The sequence below is a fragment of the Dermacentor silvarum genome, chromosome 9 (assembly GCF_013339745.2).
Source record: "Dermacentor silvarum isolate Dsil-2018 chromosome 9, BIME_Dsil_1.4, whole genome shotgun sequence".
NCBI lineage: Eukaryota > Metazoa > Arthropoda > Arachnida > Ixodida > Ixodidae > Dermacentor > Dermacentor silvarum.
In genome coordinates this window covers 162,298,271-162,325,935 of record NC_051162.1, presented here as the reverse complement: position 1 = coordinate 162,325,935, position 27,665 = coordinate 162,298,271, and the positions used below count along the sequence as shown (strand labels likewise).

The 27,665-nt window shown below is 44.8% G+C and overlaps 1 protein-coding gene across 1 annotated transcript; it reads left to right on the top strand.

The window, feature by feature from the left end:
* The first annotated feature begins 1,555 nt into the window (after nt 1-1,555).
* Nucleotides 1,556-24,386, top strand: LOC119464609 (15-hydroxyprostaglandin dehydrogenase [NAD(+)]). The gene is made up of 7 exons (XM_037725636.2): nt 1,556-1,910; nt 8,951-9,074; nt 15,855-15,961; nt 17,295-17,391; nt 19,056-19,132; nt 19,944-20,095; nt 24,181-24,386. Exons 1-7 carry the CDS (start codon nt 1,815-1,817, stop codon nt 24,302-24,304), a joined length of 777 nt encoding a protein of 258 aa, XP_037581564.1. The 5' UTR covers nt 1,556-1,814; the 3' UTR covers nt 24,305-24,386.
* The last annotated feature ends 3,279 nt before the right edge of the window (nt 24,387-27,665 follow it).

Sequence of the window (27,665 nt, the reverse complement as noted above, 5' to 3'; positions counted from 1 at the left end):
AAACATTAAGGGGTCTGAAAATTCAGTTGCATAGCTGCGAGTGGCTTGGGTCTGAGGGTGCGTCGGACTTGAGAAACCTATTTGTCCTCCTTTTCAGTTAACCACCACGTCCGTGTGTATCACACAGCGTCCCGCTGGTACGATCGTTTCAGTTGTTGCAAGCGGCTGAACCCGCCGGCGGAGTTTGTCGTCTTGTTATTGGTTAGGGATGTATACTTCCATAGTGGAACATTGTCCAAGTCCTCAGCTATTGCACAATCTCCATAGAAATAGGAATGGAGCGCCGCAACTGTCGGTATGTGGCATCTTTTGAGCTTCCTTGATTTCTGTCGCTGCTCAACGAGCTCAGAAATCGTGTTAAGCTCTGCGTGTTCTTGTAGTGTTGGACCAGCGGTTAGACGAGGGAGGGCCGTAATTGCTCTCATGGCACTTCTGTTGATAACCTCAAGTTTGTCTCACTGTGCAGCAATCAGTCGTAAGAACTGTGCTTGATATATGATGCGAGACTGCAGGACGGAGCGCACGAGGCAACGCGCCACTCTTTGTTATATGATTGGTTGACCGTTGCCTACACTACAACTTGCTCTCGGAAGCACGAGCGACCATTATACAGTGGACCTTCAGTCAATCAAATCTGGTCATTAAGCAAATTATACTGCTGGAATCACATGTAACTTCGGCACAGGAACCTACCTTCACAAAGACTAACAACCACCAACAGACGGCGATTACAACAGACTAAATAAATTGCTGTTAAATGAGGCAAACGGTTTGGTTGATAGTATACCATGGTTACTACTATCCAGAAAATGGAAACGAAGTCATGTGCGAGAAAGAAAACAAAAGTCAGAGAATACGAGCGCTGCTGCTAATCCCAAAGAGAGGATCAAATCTTTCAAAATCACAAGCGTAGAAGCGAGGCGCGCAAGTCATGACAAACATTCCACTTCAGTAAACAACACCGAAACAGGAGACAAAGTTTTGCAGGCACGACTCAAGCTGCCAGAATCACGGATAGGCCATTGCATTCTTCAGAATCTGCATAGCAGGAAAGAAAACAAAACAAAAACGGTATCAAATTCGCAGATCGTACAAATGAGAACCAACCGAAAGTAGGGTACCGCGACCATCTTTCATGTATCCTGGAAATTACCTGCCCTCTGGAATCGGACTGTGGAAAACAATGAATCCCCGTGGGCACACTGATCCCGATGTCAAAGCGACCCTGTGCAACGCAGGATCTCGCAAACGAGCCTTCAGGTCCGCGCACCGACGGCTCTGCTCGGCCTCCAGATAAGATTAGCCCACACGGGCTGCAAACTAAAATACATCACAGTCTGGCGTGGCGACTGGCATCAAAACAGCACAAGAAGAAGGAGCTAAGAAACGACATCATGAGAACGCGCGAGTGAGGGCGTGCAGAGAGGGGGGCGTGGAGGGGGTGGGCAGTCGCAGCCATCTTCATTCCACACGCTGGCCCCCTTCTTAGGAGCGGGAAGGAAAGGAGGGGTGGAGATGGACTGAGCAAAAAAAAAAACAAGAGCGGCGTAAGCACGGCCGGGAGTCGGGGACGCGCGGCATTAAGGCGCTATAGGCCAGGGCCTAGCGGGGGCGATGCTTGAAATAACACCACCGGCGACGCCGGCGACGAGCCTGACTAGGTAGCCGTCTCCCGGCATCTAGTCTTGCAGCAGGCGAGGAGCGAAGTTGTCGGCGTCTCGGACCGGTGTCCAAACGACTCGGTCTAGCCGCAACACCGCTCTAGCTCTTGCCCACCTCGTAGACGAGTAGGACAGGTCATCGCCTCCCCCGCCATGAAGGACTTCAACGGCAAGGTGGCCCTCGTCACTGGAGGTGCCATGGGCCTCGGACGAGGCATCGTCGAAGCCCTGCTCCAGAAGGGTTGCAAGGTGCGTCGATGACCCCCGTGTGCCCCAGTTCCCGACCTCGCTGGAATTGACCCGTTTCAATGGCATCGCGGATGAGTTCAATAATGCTGACGTTGGGCTTACCGGCACAGGCGAGGTTGCTTCATAGTGCTGGTCGAAAACACATTTCTCGAAAGGATCTTTTGTGAGCTGCTCGTCCTCTCGAGCACGTGGCAAGGTCGCGCAGAATGCGAGCATTGCGCGCGCGCAGTTGTGTTGCTGACACAGGTAGTCTCGTTGTGGTTTGCAAGCTTTACCCCAGTCACGAGCCGCACTTCCATTCTGCGGGGATTATGCATATGACCACAGGGCATCGTAGTAAACGCTACACATCATCTTTGAAGTGCGTGGTTTTGCCTTACGGCTCGGTCAGTGTACTCTTTAAAGTAGCATGTTGGTGAGTTGCACCCATTACTCAAAGAAAGCATGTATACTTCAGGACCAGCATTGGCAAGCAATATCTTAAATTAGAACTGTTCGTAAGAGTTGATACCAACCAGTGGGGATGATGGAGCTATCCTTATTGAAGACGGCCGGCCAGTGGCAAACAGCACTTAGGAACAAAAAAGTTTGTGAATTCACCCGCGGAGTTACACATCTCATTGCTTGAAGCTGCCGACCTGAGCCGAGTAGCTAAAGCGAGTTGGGGAGCTCAAGATTACCCTGAAAGTTTGATTTGTCAGCACCTGGACTAGTGAATTCCAAGGCGAAAGGTGAAATGTGGTTCCACTAATGTAAACGTATTAAGCTTACGCTGCGTTTTACAAAGCCCACGACCATTGCTTTCCACGTGTACTGGGCTTTGTGCTCAAACGTGTAGTACGAGTACTACCTTGGAATTCGGCTGAACAACGTTTTGTCATGGCAGACTAAAGGATGCTAAATGTGAATGCTGCTTAATTTCTCCACGCATGAACGGAACTTTTAGACCTGACAACGTCCGCATAATACGCATAAGCATAATGCACCACTTTTTGGGTGAGAGGGGCGAGAGGTGCCATTGGATATTACATATTCAGGCAAAGTAGATAAGTAAAATTTGTGATAACTGACATTGTCTACATTTCACTTATTCTAAGTATTCGAATAGTGAATTGATAAAAAATGCTACATTGCTTAACTTTGGTGTTGATAGAAAAAAAAACTTAAATTATGCATTTCCTCAGTCTTCGAAAAAAAGGTTGAAATGAATCCCAACTTTTCTAAATTCTAAATATTGTTTAGTCATCTCGAGAAAATGTACAAATAACGGTTACGAAATAACAATTTGAGGAAAGAAAAGTTTCAAAGAGAGAGGGTAAAATCGAGAAGAATAAGGCACAAATGAAACACAAGCTTCAAATAACACGTTAGCCTTTCTGTTAAGTGAGCTACAGCGACCAGCAGTCGACGCTTCATAGACGGTAACTTCACCATAAAATCGTGCTTTACTATAATTGTGATTCACAAGCTTTCATATTTCACAAGCGTACCCCTTCACTCCTCCATCCTCACTATTTTAACCATATTGCTCCGCGTGCTCTTCGCTGAAAGGCTTCAGAAACTGCGTAATTATTCCCGTCTATATTGCATATCCACTTGGATTTCTGAATAAGTGGTATCGATGTACATACAGCGAGCTGGGCTTAAACAAAACGAGCAACGATAGATATCAATCTTCATTCTCGACATGTTCAAGGCGTTTGTTCTAAATGCGGGCGCGAGAAATTAATTATTGGCCATAACACTGCAGTAATCCCCCGCATGCATACCTCTACCCGAGTTTGGCGCCCCCGATTCAGCCCTAAAGCCCACGACAGTCAAATTTGCGTCGAACAAAGCACCCTTTAAACTAATGAGGAATGACCACCTTGTTGTTCGAAGGCAGGCCTGTTTAACTATTACTACACTTTGAGATATCGAATATCGGGATTCATATTTCCCGCGGCTTGAGCCACGGAGCGCCCGCTGTTCTTAATTTCCCGAAACGAGGTCCACCCTTCTCGATTAGCGCCGGCACTGCCTGCTTTCCTGCCATCTTAGCCACAGAGCGAGATCAGTTCTTGTTCGAGTTGACGAAGCGTGCTCAACCCTGAAGATTTTAAGCGGTGCGGTCTTGGTCTCTTGTTGTAGGAAGACAAAAGGGTGGGGTGCACGGGTCTCTTGTCTCCGGGATCTTAATGGACTCACTGTTTCTTGGCATTGTTACATTGTTCTTGCTGATGTAAAGGCACGAGACGGCCGCTTCGTTTAGTTCACATTAGCCATGGTGACTCGAGACCTCGGGCACGCTTTCTTCGAAGGAGTGTTCGCCTGTCGTGACTAACTGCTTACCACAGAAAGCGCGTTGTAAATTATTATAATAAGCTAATAAATAAAAGCGACAAATATCCCTGAGTTGAAAGGAGCCGCGTCTTTTTTTTTCTTCTTGCTGCTGTTGTTTGCATTGATGGCCGGTCCTCTGTTACGTGATTCGTTGTTGAACGTCGCGATACAGTTTAGTTGACGTTGTTCAAAGACTCTCTCCTGAAAATGGCATTCTCCACTCCGAAATCGTAATAAAGCTATACCACTGATACAAACACGAGCATGATGCAAACAATAATTAGTGACCAATTTGCAGTACTGCGTCACCTTTACCGTCATACTGCACAGTCCTGCACGTGTGGGTCACTCACGGCTATAATTTCAGGTTGTTTTATTCAACGATGAGACCGTGGGAAAAATAAGCCACCGAATTGCCGCGATCTCGTTCATCAAAATAGCGGTTAAGGAACGTAACAAAAACGGAGCTAGCAAAGATAAGATAATAAAATCTGTAAAAATTGCGCGTGTAATGCGTCCTGCAGTGGACATAAATATAGGCTGATGATCATGATGGTGATGAGAGCATCACTTGACTCAGCCGTAGCCACATATGCAACATGCATCATGCTGTATTAGTGACATGCGAACGTCCCGTTAAAGTGTGCGTTACCAAAGCATTCTCTATCTGTACACTGTCATGGCATAAAAACAAAACACACTGAAATATAAGACCCATGAAACAACGGTGAAAGATTATCACTTCGTAAATCCTCTTTGCCATTCTCCAGCCGCCTTGGTTAATGTGAACACCAGCATCCGGATTGTTTGGAATTTGGTCCTAATAGTTCTAGCGTAAAAGTGATTTGTGAATACGGGCGCAGACTCGAGGCACGAGTCGTGACAGATCACGATATGATTGCTTAGACCCTCTCATATTCTTAAGGACACTCGTGAATCGTTATCTCGACAACATTCTGAAGGAACGGACAACAGTTTTTTCCACAGCTTACTTTAAGGCAACATTGATTGCCTAAGTGTTGCGGCACTTCAATGTGGATATTTTCTTTCTCTTATGTCCACGTAACCACTAAAATTTCTCATTATTGTCGAACAAACGTTGTCGCGAGTTTACTCTTGTCCTGTCTTTGATGTAGAATTTTCAACGTTTGGGTGATTTCAGTTCGGTCTATGAACCCCGCAACCCAGCACTGTGAGTGTTACACTCCGCACTTCCTCGCCAAGAATATGTCATTCAATTACAATGCAGTACATCCATACGTTGCAAGTCAAAAGAAACGGTGCTACAGATAGCTGTTGATCAGAAACGAAAAATGGGCGAGTTGGTAGGGAGGCATGGCGGAGCTGGAACTACTCGGACAAAAGTGATGACACGGAAAGAGACCGCACAAGGCGCTTACTGGCAAGTGAAGGTTTATTCGAAAGGTTAGCAACTTTAACACTGCGATACTTGAAACGTCATCAAAAGAGCAGGTGAAAACAAAAAAAAACATTTTCGTGTACACACGTAAAACAAAGTGTTAAAGATTCCGTATCTTTTTCAGTTCGGTAACATATTACGCTATTTGAATACAACGTTGCATTGCGATTGCTGTGTGTCCAACAGAAGCATAACTATGCAATCACTAAAAGCAGTACTGCATGCAGATTGACATTTTTTCTGAGCTGCTATAAAATTGCGTTAACACCAAAGGCTCACGTAACCATAACGCTCAGTTAGTCAGTGCCACCGCAATCATTTGGAATAGTGCTTCCAGCCATCGTCAACGTTGTGCAATTGTCCTCCAAACCTCTGCCGCCAAGTTCTTCTTCTTTCTGGGGTTTAACGTGCCAAAACCAGTTCTGATTATGAGGCACGCCGTAGTGGAGGGCTACGGATTAATTTTGACCACCTGGGGTTCTTTAACGTGCACTACAACGCAAGCACACGGGCGTTTTTGCATTTCACCTCCATCGAAATGCGGCCGCCGCGGCCGGGATTCGATCCCGCGACCTGTTGCTCAGCCGCGCATTGCTTTAGCTGACTGAGCCACCCCGGCGGGTTCAGCCTTGCGTGCATGCCAGTCAGCATTCACAAAACACTTTCTGTCGACGATCAACACATTTGAATTCTTTTTTTCTTTTTTTGTAAAAGCAAGCGTGTGTTCAAGTTTGCGAACTTATTTACTACCAAGACACCGCCACTGCGACATAAATTTCGGTATTCAATTATCCTGGCGTTTCTGCAACTATTTCACATTGCTTAATGCTGAGACATGCGGTACAGCACCAACAAAAATATCATGGTCTGGCTGAGCATGTAGCACTGGGGTAGCAGCATTTATTGTTTACCGGAGCTTTGCCAAGTATTTCGCATTGCTCAATTTTGTCGCGTTTGTATGAGTGGCATCACTAAGAATAAATCTGAAGTCTTCCTGCGTCGTCATATTTTGTCTAGTAGCGGCGTCGGCAAAGATCTAATCTTGTACACTGCACAAATTTAGCAATCTAATACTTTTCAAACTTATATTGTTATGAGGACTAAAAAGCACCAAAGTTCGTTGCAAGCAATTGGTGCTTTTAGTCCTCAAGGTAGCCTTGACCCTTTTAATAATGGCTTAAATACAAGCCGGTAAATCAAGCAATCTGGTCGTGGTTTGTTGTAGCCTTTATAAACAAATTGAGCCTGTATATTACGCGAGTAAGTTATTGTTCAATGAAGTCTGAAGCTCCGTCTGGGGTTTCGCATAGCACAGTACCCCAAGTTTTGTGAATAATGTTACGAGAAAGTGTCTGTAAACTGCGTCCCAACCTGATTATGTGGAAATTTTTACACTCCATCCAACTAGGACGCCGTTAAAACGCTTCTTACTCAGAAATGTGCTTCAAGAAAATGTCGGTGCTAAAGGTAATGAAGTGTATATATTAAAGGGATGTGCGATTTTACGCCACCTTCTTATCTGATAAGTTCAAAAATTTTTAAATTTTTGCACAGGTGCTTAGAAAACAACTGCAGCATAGAAGTACACAAGGGGGGAAAAGCAATAAAACTGCGGACATTGTAAAGGAAGCACGCAATGATAGGCAAACCAAGGCTTAAATACTTCGTCGGTGCTCGAAAACGGTTCGAAATGATTCTGCTGCACGGAAAAACACGAAAGCTGAGGTTACAGCGCGAAGAGGTTGAGGAACAAGATGCGAAAAGCAGGGACGCTAACCAGAACGGAAACATGCAGTTTGATTTTATCCCAACTTAGTTTTGTCGTATAACTGCGCATCTTTGGGTCTTTGCTCGTCGGCAGTCTACATAGAGAAGTTGGTTTTCCTGGTGTTGAGGTCGTCAATATTTAGACGTCAAACAGAGTTATATTACATGGCCTGAAAACGACATGGGCTTTCATTTTCGCTCCTGGATACCTTTAAAGCCGGAGCTGAAAACACGCAGAGGATGTATCGTAACCAATATTTTTCATTATCGTCATTTTTAGTATGCGTAGAAACTACCCCACTGCGCAACCATTTATATACGATGACCTAGTTTGCGATGAATAACTAACGTTTCCATATAACCACGTTCATTCATTACTCGTAAATTTTAAAAATGATTCCGACATAACTTGTGAATAGTGTAATACCGAAACATAAATATTGCTTGAGATTCAGGTGGAACCTGACAAAAACACGCACAATTTTTGACATCCCCTTTCGTTATACATAGAGCATTTTAAGTCACTTTACTAAAGCTTCGCTCACAAAGATTTCATCATGTGTGGTGAAACTTCGTAATTATTTTTTCGGTTTCAATCAAAGAAGCTGAACTAAAACGATATCCTCATGACGTCATGGACATGTGATCAAAACAGGGAACTTGCGCAATGTTTCTGTTTTATGTTAGTTCGGCTCATCTTATACCGCGTTAGATATTCATATAATTGTTTGGCGTTGTCCGTATACGTAGACGACCTGAACTTCCGAACGCGGTCACATCTTCGTTGTTGTATACTAGGCTGCTCATTTTTTCCTACGCGTTGCAGACCTGTTACGGAATGAGCTTTGTGATTTTGCATATTTACTGAGACATTCCCTCCCTCTCGCGTGCTCAAACTTTTTTGCATGCTTTGATTATTATGGTTTCATTTTTGTCGTCTCTTCGACTATACACTGATTGTGAAAGCAGCCGCATTCACTCATCGGACGTTCTTCTGGAATACGAAGTGTCGTAACAGCTTTGTTGCAATCTGGCGTCGTCTATGACGTCACGATTACTCCTCGGGGTTTCCCAGCAACATTCTGTACAATATCTGAAGGCAGTTTTGTTTGTTTACACATTTTCTTAGTTACATTTGCCACGTTCAGAACTTGCAACAGCTCCATACCTCCCCCCCCCCCCCCACCTACCTCCGCGCGTGCACACACACATTCTCGCAAACACACACACGCGCGCGCGCACACAGAACACAAATGCACTTCCGGAGACATACATCCCTAGTACATAAGGGCTTGCACACAACAGTGTTGGTGTATTTTTTTTTCATTGTTGTAAATAGGTTCATTTTGTGCATAAGTTCTCACTCGGATACCCTCAGCGATTCAAATTCGGTCATTTGACTTGCATAGGAAACACACACGTATAGGAGATGAATGCCAGAGACTCTGGCCTGGCCGCCTCTCACCTGTATGCTTTGTGCCGTGAATCTAAAAAATAGTAACCCTTGTTGGTGTCTCTCGATTGCCCGCAGGTGTCCATACTTGACATCGACGAAGCTATGGGCAAGCAGACGGCCGCCGACATGGTGAAGAAATTTCCCAACTCCAACTGCGTATTCTACAAATGTGACGTGAGCAACGATGCCCAGCTGGAAGGTAACACAACATGCTGCTGTGATTTGTGCGTATCTGTACATAGGCAGATCTGCTAGCAAACTTCAACGAAATTTGCTTTGCTGCTTGGCATAGAAAGAAGGTGTAATTAGAACAGAAAATCTGCCCTAATTTTCTATCATTTCCCAGTTTCTCGCTCAACCGTAAATTTCGTGCACATCTTCATAAACTACAGTATCATTAGACGAATAATGGCCGCTTCTAACTGCGCGTAACAAGTGCGCATGATTCTTCGCCTGTTTTTGTACTGACTAGAAGTTATGGATGCTTCAAGAAAATCTCCCACCAATTTTAAATCATTAGAGGCATGTCTGAAACTTCTCAAAATATCTGCCACGGCAACCGTTAGTACAGATGCGGCATACTTTCTTATTTCTTCTCCTTCTTGCTTTTTTATTTATATCTCATGATAAAACAGATATGTTTCACTAGTTGTTAACATCATCTCTGAAGTTGAGGGTAGCAAAAATTAAATACATTCAGCTATTTCTTTTACCTTGAGCCTTGTGATGCTGTAAATTTTAAATGTGCGATTCCACTGTGATTCTCTTTGTTTTGCCTTATTAACTTATGTGTATTGTCTTGCTGCTTTGTTGTCTCTGCCTTGTATCGGCTACCTGGGCCTCCGTCAAGCTGGATATGCAGCTTTTCTCACAAATAACTAGCCAGAAATACTAGCAGACGCAGACAATGCAATCGTGAAAATAAATGGAGCGGTGCTTCACTCATATAGAAAACAAAATTGAAGTTCCTGGTTTTCTTCCGACGCCCAGTTCACTACGAACCGGTAATAAATATGTTTGCTCGTATATGATTGAGCATTCGTCCCAGGGTTCGAGGTTGCATGTTGAACAAAATGCCTTGCATTCTTTTTGGGGTGCCTGCTGGTGGTCGGATAATTAACGGTTTCAGAAATCTCTAGAATTCCAGGAATTTGTGAAAATGTATCCTGCGCAGCGAGTAGCAAGAACAGTTTAGAGCACTTGTCAAAATGGAGAAATATTATTATACAGAAGGCCAAACACGGTTCGCTCGTATTTCTTGTTCAATAAATCTGGCACGTGGACTAAATGTCCGTCATTTTGATGGATATCCCACATTGGTATTTCCCTTATAAATGTGCCTATAAGTTTCTCGCGTAAGCCATTTTAAATAATGTCCCATGCGAAATGGCGGGTCATTTGCGTCGTAAGGATTTCAGAATAACAAGCGAAGCTGCACCTGCCACATTTGATGTAATGTCTTCAAGGACTTTTCATTCTATGCCGCAATTGCTCACGGGGAAAGACACCCATTTCGCTTTTGTAAGTAGGTCAGTACGTCTATACTCTGCAAATGATCTCCTTTCATCTATTGTATGCGCATCGACGTGCCGAGAAACGCAAGTGATTTCTCAAGTACACCCTCCCCCCCGCCCTTTCGTTCATCGGAATAATGCCTGACAGTTAAGGAACTGCCAATAATAAAACAACAGAAAAACTAACAACAATTCAGAAAACGAAATCGTGCACAACGACCTTCCTTGTAACATCTTGTGCAATCGGTATTAGGCGACCACGCGACCGTCAGTATGTAGGCCATTGATTGCAGACTTTGCAACATTACGCCGATCAAAGTTCCATCTGATGGATTTTCTTCCCGTAGCCACTCAAGGCTTCGTTGAAGAGAGAGGGTTAGAATATTGCCGGATGCCGCTCGGAAACCACGCAGAACGTTCTGAAATGAAATGCATGCAGGCGAAGAGAGGCCCGACGTCACTCAGAAGAAAACCTTCGTCGACAACCAATTTCCTGTTCCAAAGTTGCTCGAGCGGTTAAGAAGCGTTACCAAAACTAACTCACCAAGAGAAGAAAAACAAAAGGCGAAAGGGAATGGCGTGACAGCGGGCAGACAGCGATAACCGGCAGCTGCCGTGCGATGCATATTCAGGAGCAGTTTCTCTGAAAGGTGTGGCCTGCCGGAAACGGAAGCGAAGCACCGTGAGGCTCAGCGTGTACTCATTCATTGTGCGCAGCCAATGGCATGGGATAAGCAGAAAGATCGTCCATCTTAAGCAAGGTCTGACGCAGCCCACTAAGCAGAGGAAAGCGATCTCTATAAATTGCATGCTATTACAAAATGAGTGCAACGCGTAACCGCATAAAAAAGTATGAAAAAGCATAAAAGAAAACGTCTAAACGTAGTATACAATGTAATACCTTTGCAATGCAATACAGCAGTCGCGCCGACGGACGATTAACAAACAACGAACAAAGCAAACAAGTAAGACAGAAACCGCAAGTGCTCGATCAGTCACACGCTTCTGTGATATCTGTCGGACCAGACAATAACCCTTTTGTAACTCGGCCGCACGCGGATTAAAGGAGCCGCCACCCGACATCACCGGACCGCGAAACAGAAAGTCTTTGAGGCACGGCACTGTGCGCCGCGAGGAACAAAAAAAAAAAAAAAATACGCGCAAGGAACGCGACCCGTCGTCATTATATGGGACGCCGCTGAAAAGAACGCGCGTCTCAGGGCCGACTCATGGTTGAGGCGCGCTCCTTGCTTGCGACCGGCGGCACGCCGCTTTCCGCTGGCTACACACTCGTGGATTAGAAAGGGACACCTCCGCCCCCCCCCCCCCCCCTCGAAAAACGACGTCACTCGGAAGCTGGCTTCAAAGAAGGAGGGGAAGGGGAAATGTAACTATGACGTCACACTTCGCAACTATATCCTTTCTCACTCTCCTCTCCGACGGTTACCCAAACTCCCCAGCGCTGCGGCTAGGACTCGTTGCAGTCGCTGCAGCCAGCATGTCGGTGGCAACGCGCCAGTGTAGGCGTGTACCTGCAGCTTCCCCCGTGTCTTCTGCGGCGCGCTCTTTCGCAAATAACCCGCGAAAGTGGCGTGCCGCTCCGTTAATCGTCCCCGCTCACACAAGTGCACTGCTGCACCCTGCGCTTGGCTCCAGGCGCTCGCAGTATATATAATTGCTTCCGTAAAACGGCAGCTACATACAGCGTACACTCCTTGGCCTCGTGTCGCCCGGGGTATATATTTATACGCGTGCGTCCCTTATCAGACTGTTTGAGTAAGGTGCTGTTATATTCCGGCTTAAATGCGGGCCACGAGGTTAGCAAGACAGCCCGCGGATGCGTTTTATAGTGTCGGCATTTGCCTGCGTCAAAGGCGCGGTTTTCGCGATTTGATAGATTGTTAGAGACGCTCGTGCAGCTAGAGATTATAGATGACAGTTTCAACGCGGGCTGGTTCTTATGGCATCATACGGTGCTCTAGTAGCCCAAGCATGCAGCAACACGGACACAAACGCACACAAACTCACACACATGGCGCTAACTATAACCAATAATTTATTTTCGGAAACCAGCCGCCCTTATACTACACCCACCGACCCCACCTCAAACGTGACACATTCGACGTGCACAAACCTATAAATGCACACATGATACATCTATTACAGAGAATGGTTATCAAGATTCATTTTATAACCGCTCTTCGTAAGTCTTATCATGTATGTTTGTAGTTTTAGCATGCATCATGTTTATCATATCTCTTACGCAATAACACGCTATCGCGCAATAATCATAGCTTGGCCATTTGTGAAGAACTTTTACGACACGCACACCATTCGCCCGCACACTGTGAGAACAGTGGCGTTGGTGTGTATATTTCGGCGGGCACAGAAAACAATGCTATAGCGGACGAATACGACTCTGTGCGCATGGCAACGTTGTTACTGAGTAAATGACGTCACTATTTCAGGAGAAAGTGATCAACATGGAGGTGTTTGCGATGAGAGCCTGCTGCTCTTGGACTAAATGAGTTCAAAGCCGGAGAAATTACTGAGCGCTTCATATTTTAGTTTTCTTTTTCCAGAGCAATGTTCCCGTAAGGCATGCAATTGCTTTCGCTGTGAGCGGAGTTCTGCAAACTCTCTCACCAAAAGTAATGGATTTAGGGTTGCGGTTCTCTGAATTAAACGAATGCCAAAATTAAAATATCAGATAAAGCAATGGAAGGGGATAGTTCACGCATGTTCATGATCACCTTGGACTGAGTTTTACACTGGCAAAAAATTTACAAAGAAGGGAACGCGAACACAGACGGACGAAGCGCAAAGCTATCCACTCTTTATTTTGTGTTAGAGTGCATGCTGATATACAAAGTGATACAGGCGGGGGGGGGGGGGGGGGGGTATAGCGTTGTCACATGAGATTTGATTGTCCCCCCCCTTATCACTTAATATATTAACGTATTCTCTAATAAAAATAAACAGTTAGTTGTTTTGTGCTGCGTTCGTCTGTGCTCTTGTTCCCTTAATTGTAATTTCTTGCCAGTAATAAACTCAGCGCAAAGTAATCATCATCCAACTTTAGAATTTACCGACCTGGAACTGAACAATCAATTATGGGTGCAAGCCGTAGCGGAGACCTCAGGATTGCGTTTAACCTCCAGGAGGTCTTTAAAAAATGAAGTTTACTTGCGGGATTGTACGTTCCAAAACAAAAGATCTGATTTTGAGGTGTGCCATAGTCGGGAATGGGAATTAATTTTGAGCATTTGGGGCTCTTCAACCTAAACCTAAGCCCATCATCCATTTCTGCCCCATCGAAAGGTGGCCCCCCGTGACCGGGATGAAACCCCAGACTTCGACCTTAGCTGCGCACCGCCATTGTCACAAAGCTACCGCGACGTGTCTGGAGTTCTTTGACGTGCGCGGAAAGCATTGTCCAAAGAGCGTTTTTTTTTTGCATTCCACCCCCCATTGTGGGGAGGCAGCTGTGGCTAAGAATTGAAAGTGCGACCTAGTGCTGAACAAAATAACGTGATAACCACTCAGCTACCCCTACAGGTATACAAGTGACTCACGCGTTCAATAATTTTCACCACTGTACTGTAGTGGCTCGATAAAGTTACCATCTGAGTTTGACTACCCTGATTTGGGGGTGATATACATACGTGCATAGGTGCCTCAATCGGTCAACTGAAGCATCTACTTTTAGGCAACATAAGAGGACGAACTAAGTTATGCTAACTAGAACGCCTTGCAGAATGGGTTTCGTTTATGTCAACGCATGTGTACTTGATCACTTGAGGAAATATAGGATGCTGTCTCTTCGCAATTTTTAAGATAAGTATATATGCAAATGCGGAAGAGTAACGATGCCCTTTGTAATTTATGGCTGTTATCTAACCTCCGGTCAAGTGAAACAAAGACTATTCACAACCACCACGTTTGAAAATGTAGGCATGCTAAAAAAGTGACCGAGCACTTAAGACGTTCACTGAAACAAGTTAAGGTAGTTAAGAAACAAAGACAGAGGCGAACGAGAAAAAATAAAATAGTGATAGCGCCCTGCATAGTCGTCGTTTACCGCTGATTTCGCACCTCCCGCGAAGCAAAAGGAAGAACAATTATTCGGGATTATCGCGATTGAAAATCTATGTACGCCAGAAAGGAGACAAGGCAGTTACAATGGTCAAAGAGATCAGTAGTTAAGGAACAAAGCCAGAGGCACCTCGCGAGCGGTTTGCGTGCGACGATGTTTCTGAGCGGAAGCGCACTGAGACGCGCACTATATCGCCGTTCTCTATAAAGCAGGTCGAAGTCGTTATTGAGGACGTTGAGGCTATGGCGGCGGAAGACCGCAGCTCCCGGCACCAGGGCAAAGCAATAAATTGATGTCGAGATAAGCTAGCGACGCAGGCACTGGCGCAACCCATCTCGAACCTCTACGGGGCTCCATGCATGGCGTTTAAGTCGCATGGTTTGCGCTGGATGCGGTGAAATTCATTCTTGCGTGCTTTGTTTGAGTGTTTGCTTGTTTTTATTGTTGCGCAGTGTGCTCTGGCTTACTTGCAGCCTTAAGCTCCGGCAGAGGTGTTTTGTCACTGATTTCGGGGTCGCCGGTTTAGATTCGAGCTCGCGCATCGATGCGTGTTCCGATAACATGGCAGGCACAAACGAGCATCAGAGATTTACACTTCATTAAAGCCCGCCTGCTGAGCATTGCCCACCCTTAACTACTTTATGTTTATTATACCACAGCACTGTGTCAGCTTGAGTGAGTCGCAAACCATTAGCCCTAGAAGAAAGCTAACGCTTAATTGTTTCGGTAGGCGCAGAAATACGCTTACTATCTTATATGGTTTATATACTCGTTTTTATGGTGATGTGGCTCGGGGCTGTTGTTAATAAGGATATCGAAAACTCTGTACATAACTTGCGCAGCCATGTAAACATGGTCGCTCTGAAACCAACGTTTCTGATCATGAGCGGAAGCACAACAAAACTATGTAGCAAATGCATGTCGTGATAAAGTTCACTTAATAGTGAATGGTCACAACATGAAATGTATATTTTATAAAATGGGCTTGTAAACATCTGCCTGTTCGGATGGTTAACTCCCATGTCTCCTTAAAACGTAACTTTATCAAAAAAAAAACTCCAGCTAAATAAATTGTGCAAGAACAAAATGCAGAGTGGCTTTGTGTGTAAGGATGTCGGGTGGCTTAATATACTTTAAGATAACTAGTATTAACTAAGCCTAAAGTAGCTCGGATCTCGAGCACCCGCATTAGCGCTGGTAATTGTGATAAGAAAACAACCACTTCAATTTGCACTCAGACAATGCACTGTTAAACCTCACGGTTGTTGTAGTTTATGAATCGCCGAAACTATCGACGCTTTTGTTTACCGAAGAGCTCGCTATATGCCTGACACTTGATATTTACCTAAGCGGCTTTCACATCTTGCAGATGGCTTCAAGAAGACCAAGAACCACTTTGGAGTTATTAATATCGTCGTCAACAATGCCGGTATTGCTGGTGAAGACAACTGGCGAAAAGTCTTCGCCGTGAACCTTGTGAGTTTCCGGTAACACATTACCGTACCAGTGGTGTTAAAACGGCACTATCATTATTGCAAATTATTTAGATAAGTGTTTTTTTTTACTTACTGATAACCAAATACGAAGCCCTGCAATTTATCTCCTTCTCTGAGTGCGGAGCGGGTGGAGGAAGCGGGGAGGGGGATGTTTCCGAGGTTTAGTAGAGTTCCAATGCGAACAGAAAATTTACACTGAAAAACGACAGGAATCTGGCGCAAACGTAGGCATATAGTTGTTACGAAAAGCATACGAACTATTCACGTGCACGACCACGTAATATTTTACTAGAGCACACACGAAAATGCTACTGTGACAGGTAATGCACTTCGATAGCATCAAGCTGAACTACTTTAAGAGGGGAACATCACTTTCACGCAATGTCACTGTAGCTAAATAACAAAGCTGCGCTAATTAATTTTATTGATGTCCACGCCACACCAATATCCCAACTGCGGCATTCAAGCGGAAGAGCGATGAAATCATTTCCACCCGCAGAAATCGCGTGCTTCGCGGTAATTTCGACAAATACCAAACACAGACAACATCCACCCGACGTCTCAGGTCACGTCCAGAAGGATAAAAACTCATAAAGTGAATGCATGTAAAACTATCATATAAACTATCAAAGTAAACGTTCTGTAAATAATAACTATAATAATTCCAGTAGCAACATGAAATGTGCAAGAGGATATCGGCTTGTTCTGATGATGAGTAGTGCTTTATATGTATTGTGGGCATTTATTGTGCACTTCTTCATCATCTGTACATTATCATCATCATGCGTGTGCCCCTCTTTTTTATCGCGCGTGCGGGCGCATCATCAGCGTGAACTGTGCCGAAGGCTGTTCATGCCGGTGGTGGACGCCGCGCTTCTTCGCCGTATCGTCTCTCGGGCCCAATAAAGGTCCGCCCTTACTGTGACGTCACAGTATATGTATCTCTCAACAATATAAATGTACATATCTATAGCTTTCTTAACGCAGCAATACCTCAAGAGATAATGCAAGATACTGATAAGCATGCCTGCAACTAAGCCTCCGGTAGAACAAGAAGTGTTCACCACTTAATGTTCTCGCAATCAGTGAAGAAAAACACCCCACAGTGCTCTTACAGGGATACGAGTATACGTACGTGTGGCGGTGTACTCAGACTTTTACAACGCTTGACGTGTTCTTTGCGGTAATAGTCCTTATCGCATCTATAAAAAAACGCTTTTCGAAATGCTGGGTTCTTTGTCTAAAAAAATACGTGTGCTGCTCTCAACTCATAAGTATTTCAATCTTATTTCTTTCTCCTTTACGCAATCTAGGAAGCTTACTACTCCGGTATCCTACTCGGAATGAAATACATGGACAAATCTAAGGGAGGAAAAGGAGGACACATCGTCAACGTGTCTTCCGTATCAGGTATGCGTTATTGATTGAACCCGTAATCGTCGGCAGAAAAGCATGGTAAAGTATATTATTTTTTATTCGGAAGTTCTGCAAAAAGGGAGCAACACTGAATAAAAAATCCTCGCGAAATCCTAACAAATTCTGTCAACATTGCTATGGCACAACCGAAGATCATTCTCTTGAAGGTTACGTTTGCAAAATAAAATTCTGGAATTGCTTTCTGACTGCAGACTTCAAAGTTTAAAACACAAAAGACACAAAAGGATTAGATAAAGGAAAAGCCGGTACAACATTGCAGACTCCTACTCATTATAGTTTCAGCGGTCATGAGCTTTTAATGCAACTGCAGCAACACTGAACCTAACATTGAATTCAATCATTCTGCACACCGACTATTAGCAATACATGTGCGTATTTTTTGTCATGTTCTTCGCCAAAACACGGCTTCATGTTGTTGCTTAGTTATGACAATACTGCAGCATATGTAAAATTTACGACAAGCGAATAATTTACGACAAGTATAATTTTGTAGTGTCCGCATTTCGCATTTACTGTGATTGCATGAAATTTAAGCACGTATATATGTATAAACTTGCATTGGTATTTTATATTGCTTTACGCGATATTCATGCGTTAGAACAACCTCTTTATATATACTATCACCTACTAATACCTATATTTTCATCCTTCTTACAGCACATTTTATTCGACGCAATAATTCCATTTACATCATAGGGCAATTTTTTTACAGTATCAGTAGCGAAATCTTCCATCAAAACGATATAAATCCTTCAGTACCACCACGCAATATCTCGAAGATGTAATGCAGCAAGGTAACTATTGCTTGCGCATTAAATTCTTACCATGGTTGTTTGCGCCAGAGCTCACATGAATTTGTGTACTTTTTTGAATATGAATTGTCAACGTCATTTGTCCAGCATTTATTTCCATTATGTTTTCACGCCCTTTCCTTATTTAATGGGAAATTGTTGCGGTATACGGGACAATATAACCAAAACTGTTCTTATAAATAAAAACACTTGATATATACTCCAAAAAAGACAACGATTTACTGGCACCGAGATAATTTTTACAGCAAAGCTATATATGGCTAGCTGATTCGCCCGTCTGTCGCCTGAACGCAGAAACTATAATAATCTGCAATGGCTCGAGCGTCGTCGTCTTCTTTCACAGCTGGCTGTGTTGCCGCTAATCATTCCAGCGTAGGATTTCCCTTCTGTCGTCGTAAATGGGAGGCCGCGTTTACGGGGGTATGAGCCATTGCTTAAGGGGGTATGAGTCATTCATTGTCTTACGTGACAGACAGATTTACGTTTGAAGCAATTTAATTTTTAAGAATCGCAAGCGGCAATGCGACAACAGGCCACAGCAGGCATACCGTCAGTGACATCGTTTTCTCCGTCGCAGCCAAACGTGTATGTAACCTCATTAAGAAACACAAAGACGAAACTAGTAATTGAGAAAGGCTTTAATGTACCATCGGGATTAACCCTGTAATAAACACCAGGCCCGCACGTTTCAGCTTTACTGGTTAACCATCTGTAGGGAGTGCTTGGGCGATGATTTTCTTTTCATTCTGCATTAAGGCCGTTTATTTATAAAAAATGGAATCTAGTCATAGTTTCACATGCTGAAGTACGTTCTTTTCCGTCCAGGTATTTACGTGCTTCCGCAGCTGCCCGCATTCAACACATCCCAAGCCGCCATCGTCACCATGACCAGATGCTTCGGAGTAAGCCATTTGACTATTCTGAATAAAATTATGCTTAACATGGCGGCATCATTGTGTTCCCGATAAAAATACGCGCCTTCTATTGTGGATGACCGCTTTAACTCAAGGAGCAACACAAACTGCCAGAGCCGAAGCTGTGAAGTCGCGGTATGGTAAACTGCGCAGAGAACAAAGCACCCCCCCCCCCCAAAAAAAAAAAAAAAAACATGCACCACAAAGTGCTTCCTGAGAACTGCAGGGTATTTATTCTCGATGAGAGTAATGGACCGCATTTTCCACCTAAATGAGAAAGCAAGGGCTTGTGATTGCATAAAAATGCGAGAACATACCGCATGATAAAAACTAAGCAGTAAAAAAAACTGCATAAAAAACTTCTCCCACTTCTGTAACTTCTGCTTCAATATATTGTCTAAGCATTAGGAAGATGACTGTATGTACTTCGTGTAGCTGATCGTTATTCCAGTGCCACCTGCGAGTATGACTGTGGAAATTGCCCCCGCATTAGCAAATGGGAACTTTAATTACTTGATGCACAAAACATAGCCACAATGTACAAAAAGTGAGGATGTACAATGCACGAGGATGTACGAGATGGCCGCAATTATTTTGACCATTTTTCCACGCTCCGGAACACGCTGAAAAATCTTTGTGATGATGCAGAACCACAAACGAGCATACAGCAAAGGTCAGCGAACGAGCGTATAAGAGTTTAGCAGAAACAACAGTTTAATGGCGCATCATGTGTTTTGCCATATAACACAGACAAGGAATACTGTGTCCTTCCTGATATGCATTGGCTGGGCATTCGCAGAATGACATGTACTTCAGCCGCACCGGTGTCAAGGTTCACTGCATCTGCCCCGACCCCATCGACACCAGGCTCTGGGCGCAACTGTCAGACTACTGCCGAATGTCTGAGGAGACCGTTGAATACGCCCACGTCTACGACACCCGCATCCAGCAGTACGTTTATAATATTACTGCATCTCACGTGTTCATGGTCATCGCTCGGGATTGCAAGCATATCAGAGAATATCGGTCAGGTCATTTCGTGAAATATGCATCGAAAAGAACTCCACTCGAGATTAACCCAGAGCATTCTTTTCTACATCTTTTACACCCGTGAGAAAAAGTACATGGACTAGGGCTTGAGCGATAAAGCTGATTTTCTCCTCTGCCTACGAATGTAATCTGAAATTTAGGACTTGTGCCCAAACTAGGAATTGCGAACTTTCCATTGCACTCGCCAATTTTAGTTTATGCACAATAATTACTCAGAAATCTCGTGTTTTACTGCGGCCCTGTTATTCGTATACTTTTGCTCAAGGGTGTGCCTTTTATCCGTCTTTTTTTTCCTTTCTTTTTATCAATGCATTTGTTAGTTGTAGAATTAAAAATAAATCCCGTCAACCAACAGAAAATTTTCGCGAACTGAACGTATAGTGAGATATCAAACGTTGCATACAAATTAACTTTTTTTTCTGAATGAATAGATTATCAGTGACCGCTCACCTCAAATAGTGTCTTCGCCATTATAACAAGTCAGTAGCTCATCTAACGTACCGGTCTCGCGTGTACACTCACCCAGATTCGCATGTTACACCCGAGCGCTTCAGATAAGCCAGTTTCTTAGCTGCACGTACGTGAACCGAAAACCTTGAGCTGTTTTGTCAGCCCACATGTCCTTTTTGTTCAGTCATTCAGTCTACTGTTGTGCAAGAAGCGGCAAGAGTCGCTGCCAGTACTTGCAATACCGTCCTAATAAATTAAACCTTCATTGCAAATAAGTACCCACTGTACCGCAAATAAAATTGTCACTCCACTATCTATTACCGCTTGCACCTAACTATATATAAAATGTCGACAAAATGTGCCCTTCACGACCAACCGGTTCATGTCCCACATCTAACCGTCATGACTGTGAGAAGGTCTCGCTAACACTCCCGGCTCTAATCTTTACACCTACACAAATACCCAAGAAAGTGTACGGGAACATAGCCACCGTGGTATCTCTATTGGAAAATCACCACATGGGTTTGGCTGCCATCTGCGATAAGATGCATTTTCATCCGGTTTCATTTTCCTTTTCCATTAAATTCATTCGTCTCAATTCACCATACCGATTATGTCTCCTTGGTTTCTCTGGTATCACTGTCTCTTTCTTTGTATAACGGAACATTGGTGCATTCCACTTACCTTTCACTTTTATTTAACTCTGCGCGCAGGGCACAATATTTCCTGATGTGTTCCGTTTATATTTCCCGGTGAAGCGATATTCAGTTGATTAGGAGCCTGTACCATTGCCTTACGAGCATACTGAAAAGCCGGAGGAAGTTATTGTGCTTCATCGGGAAATGCTTTCATGCTGCAGAGGAGAGGGAAGTTTGGACTCAGCATTGACCAGAAATGTGGAGAACCAGGCACGTGAGACGCCTTGCGCACTCGGTGGTAGTCCGCTCGCCGCTCTGTCACTGAAAAGGCACCACAGTTTTAAAAAAATCTAATCTCTCTAAAGGAGCCAGTTATCAATTATGATTAGATTGACGTTTCAAAAGAGCGTATTTGAAAGCATTTTCGGAAAGTTTAAGCACTGTGGTAAAACTTTTCAGTTTCCTGAGCTATTTAAGTGGGACCGCATTGAAACAATCAAACCTCTCAGGAACATACACCATTTTTGCTACAACGGTCAGATTTGTCTAAGATGTTCCCAACTAGGTTTCGTTTCGAATGTCAATAAAACCTCAACTGATAACTGCGCTTTCTCGAGGGATTCGATGTTGCAACAGCGGTACCCTTCTGTTAGCAACGCCGAGCGGACGCTCACCGATAGAGGGCGGTAGGCGTCTTACGAGCCTCGCGTTCCGCATTGCTGGGTGTGTTCCGCGGCTGTCAGGTTTAAGTGCGTTCTGCTAAGCACTAGGTGTGGCATTCAATACCTGGCCTTTACTGATGGCTCCCAACGAGGATTGAATGCTAAATCATTTGTGTGCATAAATCATGATCAAGAACTTTATGTGATTTGGACATTTTATCCATTTCTTGTGAATATATTGTTTAGTATTCGCATTGAATATTCTATGTCAAAGGAGTGTGCCATCACAAGATCTTCGAGAATGTTCCGGAACGCATTAATAAGCCTCCACAGTACATGATGGTAAGCGATGATGATTGGCGCTGGCAAGGTGGCTATCAGGATAATTATGACCACATATTTGGTGCCCATATTAATTGTGAAACAAACGTTGCCCTGAAGCCTGCTTTCAGTGCTTTATACTTCAACGAGCTCCCGAAATCTCGTGAAAAGTACGAAAGCATGGCATAGCTACGCTTATTCGCAACCCGAATGAACTGCAGGGGGCGCTGCGAAAACTGGCCGCGTCTGGCTACACTGTGCAACATGGCGGCTACACGGAGGTCCGCCGCGTCGCCGCAAACGCTGTGTTTGATGTACAGTACGCTGTAGTTTGATGATTTTCGTGCAGTGTGATGCCGGTTTGCACTGTTTTGTGGAAGGAAAGCGAGTAGCTTACGCCGACCAAATCCTTTTCGCCGATCTGAGAGAGGCACAGAGGGTAATGAGGCTGAAGTGGTCGCACGGTGTGTGCAAACATCTGGCGTGACAGCGGACACGCACGGGGTTCTGATGAAAATCACCGATGTATTCTTGAACCCATTGATCCTGGAACCGAAGTACTCGTGCACTTTTGGATTGTCGGAAAAGTACAAGCACGTTTCTGCTGCTTTGATTCACTCTTAAGGCGAGGATAGATAGTCGCAAGGAAGGCGCCGCTATGCCATCCCATACTTATTTTGCACGCTGGCGCGTACATGTTGTGCTTACATAGAACGATTTACTGACGTTACCCGGGAGTACCTGAAACTCCGGTGTACCGATTCTAGCTGATGTACCATATACGCGGTAGTTCCACCTTGTGCGCCGCATGTATCCGATATAACAGCTTTAATCAAGGAAAGCTTGAGTACCGCGGCGACATTCGCATCATAAACTGCATTACCACGCCGGCTATCACATGAAACTGCATGTTGCAGCACGCATACGCTGAACGTTATCACGATGGCAGTAACAACCTCAACGCAAACTTCCTGAAGTTCGCTGTAGCGCTTTACTGCAGACGTAGTACAAGCAAAAGGACCGCGTTCTCTCCACACAAACAACAAACTGACCCTCGCCTGAAAAAAAATGAGAACTTTCTCGAGCAAGATGTTGAGAACACAACTTATTGCTGTTGTCGCAGCTTATGATAATATTCGCAATTCATGTGACTCTTCGGCTCCGCAAAGCTGCAAAACGCGGCATAATTCCACGCCCGTGCGGAGTTTCGTAGATGGTGGCTCCATCGTATCGTACTAGTAGTGCACCCGATCGCAGTACGAAGGCTACGGAGGAGCGTCTGCTCCGACGCTCCGACCTTCGTGTGAGGTTTCCGGCGCTCGCCGCTAGGTGTCGCATGAATTGCTGGAGTCGCGAATAGCTGCAGCAAGCAGCTAGAGAAGCTTTCTTACCGAACACTCACGCACTTTCCTAATCGTGGTTACTGCGGCTCCTGTCTTGTGGAAGAGGTGAGCCCATCACGTCACTTAGCACGTGGCGGGCGACATCAAGTTCGTGAGAAACCAAGAGCGCGCACACCAGTTTCCATTAGGCCATGGTGGCAGGAGTGAAACGGGAAAAAGTGATAATCAATCTTACCCCTGTCCTTTGCGTCGTACTTCTCCAAAAACATCCGCGTCGTCCCCGTGATGTCACTGCATGCGGGTCTCACAGTGTGCATTAGCAGAAACTGCTGTTTGCATTTCGCCTTAGATCGTGAGCGGTTCAGCACATTTAGACATCACATTAAAGTTGTCACCGGTACGGTGCATGAAACGGACAGTGCATGACGTTACACGCTCCATGCGTGACAATAAAGAAAATTTGACTTATCCCGCTTAGTTTTACAGCGTGGAAGTAATGGCTTCACGAAATTTTCGCCTCACACAGATTTCAATATGTGCGTTGGATTTGCGTGCGTTTTTATCTTCTCCAGGCCCGTCGTAGTGGCGCTCGCCGTCGTCCAACTCCTGGAGGACGAGCGCAATGGTGGGATCATGCTGTGCCTGCACAAGATCGGCAACAAGTACCACGAGTTCCCGGTCCTGCCAGATCCATGAAAGACCCTCTCTTACAATTTCCATACGACCACGTTCTTCCTTTTAGTCACCTTTCAGCAATAAAACTGCCACTTGTCCATGACGTCGATGCTGTCAAGATCTCATCTTTGTCATTGAGGCTCTGAAAAAACACCGATACGAACAGTTTAAAATATCTCTAGAGCCTTCCACAACCTTAAGGGCTCAATAAGGGCGATCAGGCCTTTCTTAAGCTCTGATCGCCAAGGCTGCAGTTAGGAGTCGAGAAAAATTCAGAAAAGCACTCTGGGTGTCTTCTTGCCTTTTCAAACGTCTACGAACTTTTCAAGCGCCTCAAGAGTCAGGAGGCAAGCTCCCGAAGGAAAACAGTTCCGTAAGGATCACAATTGTTCATGCGTTCCAGGTCCGTGTCTTTAGAGGGGCCCTGAACCAGCCCTCAGACTTGATCAAAAAAACACATTGAGCGGGTAAGATATGCTTACAGCTGCGTAAATGCACAGCTCTGAACATCTCAGCCAAATTATACGGTGGTGCGCGGCGCGTGGAGTTCACAAGCGGAGCGCCAAGTGAACCTCTTTTATCAAACACCCTCCTTTCAAACAGAGGCCTTCTCCTCGACCGTTTCAAAGCTGCCGGCGGCTGGCATATGTCGTCATGTGCAAGATTCTTATCATCATCATCAGCCTATATTTATGTCCACTGCCGGACGAAGGCCTCTCCCTGTGATATTCGCCGAGAGCTGCCAGGTCAGGCTCGTTTTACTTGCCCACCCGGTGAATGTATCCGCCTAGGAGGTTCTGTTACCGTGGAGCAGCGGTCTATGGTCGACATCTTCCATGTCGGCCGAAAAGGGCATTGACCCTAGGCTGTTATGCCGTTCTCACGCAGCGGCCGTCGCCAAATGCTTGTAAGTTACCAAACGCGTCTTCTGTTTACCGGTGTCTGTGGCAGAGACATCACACAAAGTTAAGGGTAGTTATCTCCACTCACCATAACCTTGATGTGGGGTTGTATATGGCAGCTCTAGCGGAATGGATGGATGGATGGATGCTCTGAGCGTCCCCTTTGAAACGGGGCGGTGGGTTGCACTACCAAGCGCAACCAACGAAATGCGCACACTGGTGGCCAACGCGGGGTCCACTGGCGAGCTGTTATGAGGGCTATCGATGTACGCACACGATCGAAAACCGACCGCCCCTCACACATACAAACCACGGATCGGCTGACCAAAACGTGTGGGCTGGCCACCACCATCGACACCACCCCGCTCCGTAGGATCAAAGGGGTGGTAGTGGTAATGAAAAAGGGAAATATTGCTTTCGTAGTATCCAGACACCTGTATGTATTTTTGAAAAATTATTTCGGTAATATATTTCTGGTAGGCACCAAACTCGTCACAAGGTGTTTTGGAGGCTTCAAAGTAAGGTGGTTCAGGGCTCCTTTAATCGTTTTGCAATGTTGCTGAGGCATCCGCTACTTTGTACATATATACTGTGCCGAGGAGAGCATATGTCGCCTCGAAAAAGACAAGTGCACATGTCGAAACGTTGACTCCTGCTCTCACCTTGTTCTCCTGTTGGTCATCGTCGTGAATTTCTACCTCGCGCATTCCCCATGTTTTCCCTGGATTTGTGCAGATTTGTAACATAAGCAATAGCACCACATAAGCGAGAACATAAAGAGATAAAATGAACACCACAATGTGGAGTTCAGTAAGGGTGGCTGATTCCGGAGTCAGTGTGTGTCCCATATAACCAACGCAATGAGAATCTGAGAATCAGCGCCACAGGTTCTAAGTAAAGGTGTGTTCCCAGTACAGCGCGTCACTGCATAGCTTGAATGCTAGTTGCATAAACGGCTCAAACATAATTTCCGCGCAAACATCTAAAAACCCGCTTTCTCGCAAAGAATTCGTCAAATGGAGGTGCGAAGGTAAAGCCCTTTTTGAACAGCACTCCGTCAGGATGCTACCGGCTTCGTACAGTACTATTCATTTTAGAGGGCAGGGACGCGATTCGCCAGGCTGTAATGGTTGCATCGATTTACGATGTGGCGTCTGCTACAACTTGTGCTCTGCAGATAATGGCACCTAAAATTTGCATTTCAACTTAAGTTTAAAGAGTGTGTTGAATACCGAACAAGTGATACAAGTATGCCCTCGAGGTTTCGTGGGTACAGCTCACAAAAAAAATATTTCAGATCGCTTGAATAATGCGAATCCTAGCTTAGATGGTGTTGCTTTGCACGTTGGCACGAGGCATCTGGAGCCAAATTCACAAAGGTTTTTGTTTGTAAGAACTTTTTCTCATTGGTTGACGGCCTTCGGTAATGATATGTTTGCTGTCCCTATTGGACTGTTTAGTTCTCACGAACTTTACTAGCGTAAGAACCATTTGTGAATACAGGCCCAAATTTTCCCGCTTCGCGCACTCTTTGTTATTATTTATTTAGTTCATTTACCGAAGTCTCATTTCTTGCGTTTTCGTGCATTTAAGTTTTGTAATGTAGTACAAATAAACTTCCCTTCGCTAGAAATGCCGTGATGTGGACCCAAGCTCACAGACAATAAGGGTTAATTACGTACAATAGGTTACACAGCCAACTAGTGCACTTCCTTACAAAGAAGGCCATGCAGGCATTCATTTAACTATCGCGAGCCATGTGGCAGCCCGTGCGGTGAAAAAAAAATACCGGGTGTTCAAAATTAATCAGAGGTGGTCATAGCGCTAGAAGACACGGACAAGAACGAGAGAACAGTTAGCGCTCGTCCTGTTTTCTCGTTTTTGTCCGTGTCTTCTAGCGCTATGACCACCTCTGATGTATATAACCAACTAGCCCAAAAAGCCATACTTGTAAACTTCAAAATTAAGCTTTGTGGAATTGTTCAAAATCACCTGTGGCAGGTAGCATAATTCTTAACCTTGAGCTGGGTTATTCGAAAAGGCGGACATTAGTAGCACGAGAAATCGAAACACATAGTCAACTAATTACCAAAAATTCACTAAATTACTTCTGAGTCATTTACTTTACGACACACATTGCAATTTACGAATTGTAGCCGGTGAGTTCGCAAGACGCATTCACTTAAAATGAATTTCCAGGATGACATCAGTTTCGAGATATTATTTCCGAAAGAGTGGGACGAAATAGATGGGCGTTCAGTTACTTTTGTGCTTCAATGTTTGTATTGCTAAAAAAGGAAGCGGAACGACAGTGCATTTTTACGGTGAGTTTGATGGCGCATATCTCCAAACTGGTGTCATTCTGGAAATTCATTCTGGCCACTTGGATACGCCTGACAAGCTCACCGGCTATAATTCGTAAATTACAGTATGTGTCGTAAATTAATTAACTAAGAAGTTAATTAGTTATTTTGGTTACT

Bases quoted from the DNA above. Each gene is read 5' to 3' on its own strand.
- LOC119464609 (XM_037725636.2), top strand. From the start codon at position 1,815: ATGAAGGACTTCAACGGCAAGGTGGCCCTCGTCACTGGAGGTGCCATG. The intron at 1,911-8,950 runs GTGCGTCGATGA...GATTGCCCGCAG, and splicing joins TGCTCCAGAAGGGTTGCAAG to GTGTCCATACTTGACATCGA. The intron at 17,392-19,055 runs GTATGCGTTATT...TTTTCCGTCCAG, and splicing joins CAACGTGTCTTCCGTATCAG to GTATTTACGTGCTTCCGCAG.